This window comes from Lichenostomus cassidix, chromosome 3 (assembly GCF_008360975.1).
Source record: "Lichenostomus cassidix isolate B80296 chromosome 3, HeHo_3.0, whole genome shotgun sequence".
Classification (NCBI taxonomy): domain Eukaryota; kingdom Metazoa; phylum Chordata; class Aves; order Passeriformes; family Meliphagidae; genus Lichenostomus; species Lichenostomus cassidix.
Genome location: NC_139483.1, coordinates 110,454,581 through 110,463,156, shown reverse-complemented (window position 1 = coordinate 110,463,156; position 8,576 = coordinate 110,454,581). Strand labels below are relative to the sequence as shown.

The window sequence follows — 8,576 nt, the reverse complement described above, 5'->3', positions numbered from 1 at the left end:
AGCTGTCACTGCCTAAAGTCACACCTGCACAGGAGACAGGGAGAGGTGGGTGCTCAGGGCCAGGGGAGTCTCCTGGGGCAGGAAGGGCAGGCAATGTCCCCACACTGTGTCCCGGGTCTGCCCAGCCAGGGCTCAGTGTCAGGCCCTACCTGTGCTGCTGGAAAGCTTGCGGGAGACGAAGGCCTAAAGAAGCTGGGCCATGGCAGGGTTCCCACTGGTACAGTGGTGCCACACAGCACACAGGGCCATGGTCACAAGACCTCAACATCTTCATTTTCATCTTCATAACTATATCTACATGTGCATCTTCATCGTCAGCTTCATCTAAATCTTCATCTACATCCGTATCTACATCTTCATGTACATCTACATCTTCATCTACATCTTCGTCTACACCTACATCTTCATCTACATCTACATCTATGTCTAAAACAAGAAAACTCCCCTGGGCTCCATCCCCAAACGATGGCAGCCCCAGTCTCCATCCCCAAACGATGGAAGACACAGGCTCCATCCCCAAACGATGGGAGCCTTTAAAAAACTATTGCAGCCTAATCCTTTTTTGGGCTCCAGCTTGGCCTGTGGGAGGCTTGAGCTTGCTGTCATGTCTTGGAAGAGGGTTTAACTTTCTCTTCCTGGCTCTCTTTTCCTCCGTGCTGCGCTGTTTGGGAACACTGCCCTGAGGTGCTGACTGGCCCTTCCCTGCATCCTGCTGTGGATTTTTAGGTGTAACAATGTTATTATATGGGACTCTGACGTTCCTAGGCCTCCCGAGCTGGGTGATTTTGCCCGGGGGGCTGGTGCCCCTGGTGCCTGCAGAGACACAGGGCACAGGGACACTGCAGCTATTGCCCCGGATGGTCCTGACCTTCTGGGAGCAATTGAGAGCCTTGCTGTGGTCTGAGGTCACCACAGGGCCCCTGATGGTTGGGACACGCGCAGCAGACTGGCTGGGCCTGATGGCCTTGGGTAACGAGGTACTACCCACTGCGTTGGTGTCCTCCTCCATCTGCACATCAGTGGACAGGGAGATGTCCAGGAGAGGGGCCGTGGCTTCCTCCATTTCCACATCCGTGGCCACGGAGATGTCAAATACATGTGCCGTGGCATTCTCCATTTCCACATCTGTGGCCAGGCTGATGTTAATGCTTGGGCTGCTCTCCCAGTCCATGGGGACGCTGGTATCTGGGGAGCTGCCACTGGCCAAGGGTGCCCCCGAGGGCTTGGCTGTGCTGGGCAGGCCGTGGCCATTAGAGCTGTCACTGCTGGAAATTGCACCTGCACAGGAGACAGGGATAGGTGGGGACTCAGGGCTATGGGAGTCTCCTGGGGCAGGAAGGGCAGGCAAAGTCCCCACACTGTGTCCCTGGGCTGCTGAGCTCAGGGTCAGGGTCAGGCCCTACCTGTGCTGCTGGAGGGATTGGCAGAGAGGAAAGGCTGCATTTTCTGCGCCATGTGGGAGTTCCACTGACACAGTGATTCCACAGAGCTGACACGACCACGCTCACACAACCTGGCTGGCTGGTCAGCTCTGTTGACTGGACACAGCTCTGGCTGACGCTCTTGGAGCGTCTCCAGTGATGCGATGTTGGGGCTCCCATTGTTGCGTCACAAAGCCAGCAATGCTGGGACTCCCATTGACCCATTCCACCCACCAGAGCTCTGCCACTTCTTGGTGGGGAATAAAATGGTGAACCACAGTTGCAATTAAAGAATCTCCTGAGCTGGAAGGGATCCACCACGAATATTGATCAAACCCCTGGCCCTGCACAGACACCCCAACCATCCCGCCCTGTGCATCCCTGAGAACATTGTTCAAACACTTCAGGAGCTCTGGCAGCCTTGAGGCTTTGACCATTTCCTGGGGAGCTGTTCAGTGCTCAACCACCCTCTGGGGGAAGAAACTCTCTCTAAAATCCAACCAAATCCTTCCCTGACAAATCTGAAAAGGCTGATGAAAGGGGCTCCAGGGCAATCGTGGATTTTGGAAACAGGGCAGGCCTGGAGAAAGTCACTTCTACGAGGCCTCGGCACCCAGCAATGCCATGTCTTTATTTGTGTGATTCTCTCATTGGGGTGGGGAGTGGGGAGATGTGAACAAGACTCTCCAAGGGATTTGGGTAAATCTCATGGATCTAATGGTTCAATTAGATGTGCCACTCCTAATGCCCAATTCCGAATTCCTATGCCAGTTTATGAGACTGGGCACTGAAATTGCCAAGGCCTATGTTTTATGTTTCCTCCATCAATGCCACTTCAGAGGTTCAATCTGGTAGGAAGGTTGTAGCGAGTCAGGGCCAGCACAGTCCAGAGAACATGGGGATGGTTTTATTTCATTAATTCTGGGAATGGGCTTCCGTAGCCAGATGCTGGATAGCAGGTATTTGTGCCCTCCCTCCTCTGAAGTGTTTCAGACCTCTTCTCTCTGCAGAGCTTTGATCCCAGGATGGGCTGCAGGTGCATTATCTTTCTTCATTGGAAGCTTTTCAGCTTTACTTGGCATTTAAATATTAAATTAGAGGAAACATGGTCCTTTAGCCTGGAAGGGGAGGCCCAGGTGAGGCCTGTGCTGCTGGGCTTCTAAGGCTGTGAGGGCAGAGAGAAATGGTCAGCACATTCCCTGGCCTAGTTTTGTTCTGTGCCAACTAACATTGACCCAAGAATTCCCCTGGCACAGCCAAAGGACAGCAGGGCTCATTCCCAGTGCATGGTGTGGCCATGGCCAGCCTTGTTTTGGGGGCAGGAGGCTCACTTGTGCCACTTGGCCTCAGGGCAAAGAGCCATTGCCTGGCCTTTGTTCATTGCCATGTAGTTTGTCAGCGGGAAGGAAGGTGAGGGATTAACCTCTGGAGCACAGGCTGGGTCCCAGGGCTCTCCCAGCAGCTCCAGGAACATATGGCACATTAGAGACCCATGTCAACAGCTTCAGCACTAAGAGGTAAAAGGGTTCCCTCCATGAGAGGAAGAAATGGGAGGACAAAGCTGCTCTGGGCAGGAAAGGCCTGGCTTGTCCATCCCATCAGTTCTCTGATGAGTGGATGTGTTATAGCAGCACTGATTTGGTGGCTCTGATTTGGTGCTCAGCGATGCTTTTGCACGTCTTGCGTGCTGTTTCCTGGGCCCCCCTGCACTCCCTCCCTACTCCATGCAGACACGGCCTGGTTATAGATGAAATAGTTTTATTGGAAAAACAGAACAGGGAAAACATCTACATCTACATATTTCTTTTTATTTTCATCTACATCTTCATCTTCGTCTTCATCTTCATCCTTGCCCTCATCATGATCATCTTCATCTTCATCTTCATCTACAGCTACATTTTCATCTAAATTGACATTTATAGTAAGAAAAGTACCCTGGGCTCCATCCCCAAATGATGGCAGCCCCTGGCTCCATCCCCAAACGATGGGAGACCATGGCTCCATCCCCAGACGACGGGAGCCGCGGGCTCCATCCCCAAACGATGGCAGCCGCTGTCCCCATCCTTAAATAATTGGAGACCCTGGCTCCATCCCCAAACGATGGCAACCGCTGTCTCCATCCCCAAACGATGGGAGACCCTGGCTCCATCCCCAAACGATGGCAGCCACTGAACCCATCCCCATATAATGGGAGACCCTAGCTCCATCCCCAAACGATGGGAGACCCTGGCTCCATCCCCAAACGATGGGAGCCTTCAAAAAACACTGGGAGCCTTATCCTTCTTGTCGGCTCCAGCTATGCCTGTGGGAAGCTCGAGCTTGCTGTCATCTCTCCGCTGAGGGATTGCCTTTCTTTTCCTTGCCCTCCTTTCCGTCATCATTCTGGTTTGGGACACGCTGCCCTGCGGTGCTGACAGGCTCGTCCCTGCATCCTGTTGTTCATCCTTGGGTTTCCCAACGGTGGTGGTGTTTGGGATGCTGACGTTCCTAGACCGCCTGAGCTGGGTGATTTTGCGCGGAGGGCTGGTGCCACTGGTGCCTGCAGAGTCAGAGGGCATGGGGACACTGCTGGTATTGCCCTGGCAGGTCCAGGCATTCTAGGAGCATTTCATACCATTGCTGCTGGCAGAGGTCACCATAGGGCCCCAAATGATTAAAAAGCGAGCAGCAGACTGGCAGGGTCTGATGTCCTTGGGTAGGGTGGTGCTACCCACTGGGTTGGTGTCCTTGTCCATATCCGCATCCGTGGCCAGGGAGATGTCAAGGCCTGGTGTGGTGCCATCCCCCATGGCCACATGTGTGGCCAGGCTGATGTCAATTCTTGGGCTGCTCTCCCAGTCCATGGGGATGCTGGTATCTGGGGAGCTGCCACTGGCCAAGGGTGCCTCCGAAGGCTTGGCTGTGCTGGGCAGGCCGAGGCCATTGGAGCTGTCACTGCCTGAAGTCACACCTGCACAGGAGACAGGGAGAGGTGGGTGCTCAGGGCCAGGGGAGTCTCCTGGGGCAGGAAGGGCAGGCAATGTCCCCACACTGTGTCCCGGGTCTGCCCAGCCAGGGCTCAGTGTCAGGCCCTACCTGTGCTGCTGGAAAGCTTGCGGGAGATGAAGGCCTGCAGGAGCTGGGCCATGGCAGGGTTCCCACTGGTACAGTGGTGCCACACGGCACACAGGGCCATGGTCACAAGACCTCAACATCTTCATTTTCATCTTCATAACTATATCTACATGTGCATCTTCATCGGCAGCTTCATCTAAATCTTCATCTATATCTGTATCTACATCTTCATCTATATCTTCATCTACATCTTCGTCTTCATCTACATCTGTATCTACATCTTCATCTACATCTACATCTTCATCTTCATCTACATCTCCATCTACACCGACATCTTCATCTAGATCTACATCTATGTCTAAAACAAGAAAACTCCCCTGGGCTCCATCCCCAAACGATGGCAGCCCCAGTCTCCATCCCCAAACGATGGAAGACACAGGCTCCATCCCCAAACGATGGGAGCCTTTAAAAAACTATTGCAGCCTAATCCTTTTTTGGGCTCCAGCTTGGCCTGTGGGAGGCTTGAGCTTGCTGTCATCTCTTGGAAAAGGGTTTAACTTTCTCTTCCTGGCTCTCTTTTCCTCCGTGCCGCTCTGTTTGGGAACACTGCCCTGAGGTGCTGACAGGCCCTTCCCTGCATCCTGCTGTGGATTTTTAGGTGTAACAATGTTATTATATGGGACACTGACGTTCCTAGGCCTCCCGAGCTGGGTGATTTTGCCCGGGGGGCTGGTGCCACTGGTGCCTGCAGAGACACAGGGCACAGGGACACTGCAGCTATTGCCCCGGATGGTCCTGACCTTCTGGGAGCAATTGAGAGCCTTGCTGTGGTCTGAGGTCACCACAGGGCCCCTGATGGTTGGGACACGCGCAGCAGACTGGCCGGGCCTGATGGCCTTGGGTAACGAGGTACTACCCACTGCGTTGGTGTCCTCCTCCATCTGCACATCAGTGGACAGGGAGATGTCCAGGAGAGGGGCCGTGGCTTCCTCCATTTCCACATCCGTGGCCACGGAGATGTCAAATACATGTGCCGTGGCATTCTCCATTTCCACATCTGTGGCCAGGCTGATGTTAATGCTTGGGCTGCTCTCCCAGTCCATGGGGACGCTGGTATCTGGGGAGCTGCCACTGGCCAAGGGTGCCCCCGAGGGCTTGGCTGTGCTGGGCAGGCCGTGGCCATTGGAGCCATCACTGCTGGAAATTGCACCTGCACAGGAGACAGGGAGAGGTGGGGACTCAGGGCCAGGGGAGTCTCCTGGGGCAGGAAGGGCAGGCAATGTCCCCACAGTGTGTCCCTGGGCTGCTGAGCTCAGGGTCAGGGTCAGGCCCTACCTGTGCTGCTGGAGGGATTGGCGGAGAGGAAAGGCTGCATTTTCTGCGCCATGTGGGAGTTCCCACTGACACAGCGATTCCACAGAGCTGACACGACCACGCTCACACAACCTGGCTGGCTGGTCAGCTCTGTTGACTGGACACAGCTCTGGCTGAGGCTCTTGGAGCGTCTCCAGTGATGCGATGTTGGGGCTCCCATTGTTGCGTCACAAAGCCAGCAATGCTGGGACTCCCATTGACCCATCCCACCCACCAGAGCTCTGCCACTTCTTGGTGGGGAATAAAATGGTGAACCACAGTTGCAATTAAAGAATCTCCTGAGCTGGAAGGGATCCACCACGAATATTGATCAAACCCCTGGCCCTGCACAGACACCCCAACCATCCCGCCCTGTGCATCCCTGAGAACATTGTCCAAACACTTCAGGAGCTCTGGCAGCCTTGAGGCTTTGACCATTTCCTGGGGAGCTGTTCAGTGCTCAACCACCCTCTGGGGGAAGAAACTCTCTCTAAAATCCAACCAAATCCTTCTCTGACAAATCTGAAAAGGCTGATGAAAGGGGCTCCAGGGCAATCGTGCATTTTGGAAACAGGGCAGGCCTGGAGAAAGTCACTTCTACGAGGCCTCGGCACCCAGCAATGCCATGTCTTTATTTGTGTGATTCTCTCATTGGGGTGGGGAGTGGGGAGATGTGAACAAGACTCTCCAAGGGATTTGGGTAAATCTCATGGATCTAATGGTTCAATTAGATGTGCCACTCCTAATGCCCAATTCCGAATTCCTATGCCAGTTTATGAGACTGGGCACTGAAATTGCCAAGGCCTATGTTTTATGTTTCCTCCATCAATGCCACTTCAGAGGTTCAATCTGGTAGGAAGGTTGTAGCGAGTCAGGGCCAGCACAGTCCAGAGAACATGGGGATGGTTTTATTTCATTAATTCTGGGAATGGGCTTCCGTAGCCAGATGCTGGATAGCAGGTATTTGTGCCCTCCCTCCTCTGAAGTGTTTCAGACCCCTTCTCTCTGCAGAGCTTTGATCCCAGGACGGGCTGCAGGTGCATTATCTTTCTTCATTGGAAGCTTTTCAGCTTTACTTGGCATTTAAATATTAAATTAGAGGAAACATGGTCCTTTAGCCTGGAAGGGGAGGCCCAGGTGAGGCCTGTGCTGCTGGGCTTCTAAGGCTGTGAGGGCAGAGAGAAATGGTCAGCACATTCCCTGGCCTAGTTTTGTTCTGTGCCAACTAACATTGACCCAAGAATTCCCCTGGCACAGCCAAAGGACAGCAGGGCTCATTCCCAGTGCATGGTGTGGCCATGGCCAGCCTTGTTTTGGGGGCAGGAGGCTCACTTGTGCCACTTGGCCTCAGGGCAAAGAGCCATTGCCTGGCCTTTGTTCATTGCCATGTAGTTTGTCAGTGAGAAGGAAGGTGAGGGATTAATCGCTGGAGCACAGGCTGGGTCCCAGGGCTCTCCCAGCAGCTCCAGGAACATATGGCACATTAGAGACCCATGTCAACAGCTTCAGCACTAAGAGGTAAAAGGGTTCCCTCCATGAGAGGAAGAAATGGGAGGACAAAGCTGCTCTGGGCAGGAAAGGCCTGGCTTGTCCATCCCATCAGCTCTCTGATGAGTGGATGTGTTATAGCAGCACTGATTTGGTGGCTCTGATTTGGTGCTCAGCGATGCTTTTGCACGTCTTGCGTGCTGTTTCCTGGGCCCCCCTGCACTCCCTCCCTACTCCATGCAGACACGGCCTGGTTATAGATGAAATAGTTTTATTGGAAAAACAGAACAGGGAAAACATCTACATCTACATATTTCTTTTTATTTTCATCTACATCTTCATCTTCGTCTTCATCTTCATCCTTGCCCTCATCATGATCATCTTCATCTTCATCTTCATCTACAGCTACATTTTCATCTAAATCGACATTTATAGTAAGAAAAGTACCCTGGGCTCCATCCCCAAATGATGGCAGCCCCTGGCTCCATCCCCAAACGATGGGAGACCATGGCTCCATCCCCAGACGACGGGAGCCGCGGGCTCCATCCCCAAACGATGGCAGCCGCTGTCCCCATCCTTAAATAATTGGAGACCCTGGCTCCATCCCCAAACGATGGCAACCGCTGTCTCCATCCCCAAACGATGGGAGACCCTGGCTCCATCCCCAAACGATGGCAGCCACTGAACCCATCCCCATATAATGGGAGACCCTAGCTCCATCCCCAAACGATGGGAGACCCTGGCTCCATCCCCAAACGATGGGAGCCTTCAAAAAACACTGGGAGCCTTATCCTTCTTGTCGGCTCCAGCTATGCCTGTGGGAAGCTCGAGCTTGCTGTCATCTCTCCGCTGAGGGATTGCCTTTCTTTTCCTTGCCCTCTTTTCCATCATCATTCTGGTTTGGGACACGCTGCCCTGCGGTGCTGACAGGCTCGTCCCTGCATCCTGTTGTTCATCCTTGGGTTTCCCAACGGTGGTGGTGTTTGGGATGCTGACGTTCCTAGACCGCCTGAGCTGGGTGATTTTGCGTGGAGGGCTGGTGCCACTGGTGCCTGCAGAGTCAGAGGGCATGGGGACACTGCTGGTATTGCCCTGGCAGGTCCAGGCATTCTAGGAGCATTTCATACCACTGCTGCTGGCAGAGGTCACCATAGGGCCCCAAATGATTAAAAAGCGAGCAGCAGACTGGCAGGGTCTGATGTCCTTGGGTAGGGTGGTGCTACCCACTGGGTTGGTGTCCTTGTCCATATCCGCATCCGT

At 53.7% G+C, this 8,576-nt stretch overlaps 2 protein-coding genes across 2 annotated transcripts; both read right to left on the bottom strand.

Annotated features, from left to right (window-relative positions):
• Positions 1-541: 541 nt before the first annotated feature.
• On the bottom strand, positions 542-1,497 carry LOC146440480 (uncharacterized). Its single transcript, XM_085056780.1, has 2 exons — positions 1,404-1,497; positions 542-1,278 (listed from the first exon to the last, which is right to left on the bottom strand). Exons 1-2 carry the CDS (start codon positions 1,453-1,455, stop codon positions 542-544), a joined length of 789 nt encoding a protein of 262 aa, XP_084912906.1. The 5' UTR covers positions 1,456-1,497.
• A 2,697-nt stretch (positions 1,498-4,194) lies between these two features.
• On the bottom strand, positions 4,195-5,970 carry LOC146440479 (uncharacterized). Its single transcript, XM_085057157.1, has 3 exons — positions 5,811-5,970; positions 4,497-5,685; positions 4,195-4,371 (listed from the first exon to the last, which is right to left on the bottom strand). Exons 1-2 carry the CDS (start codon positions 5,860-5,862, stop codon positions 4,949-4,951), a joined length of 789 nt encoding a protein of 262 aa, XP_084913283.1. The 5' UTR covers positions 5,863-5,970; the 3' UTR covers positions 4,195-4,371; positions 4,497-4,948.
• Positions 5,971-8,576: the final 2,606 nt, after the last annotated feature.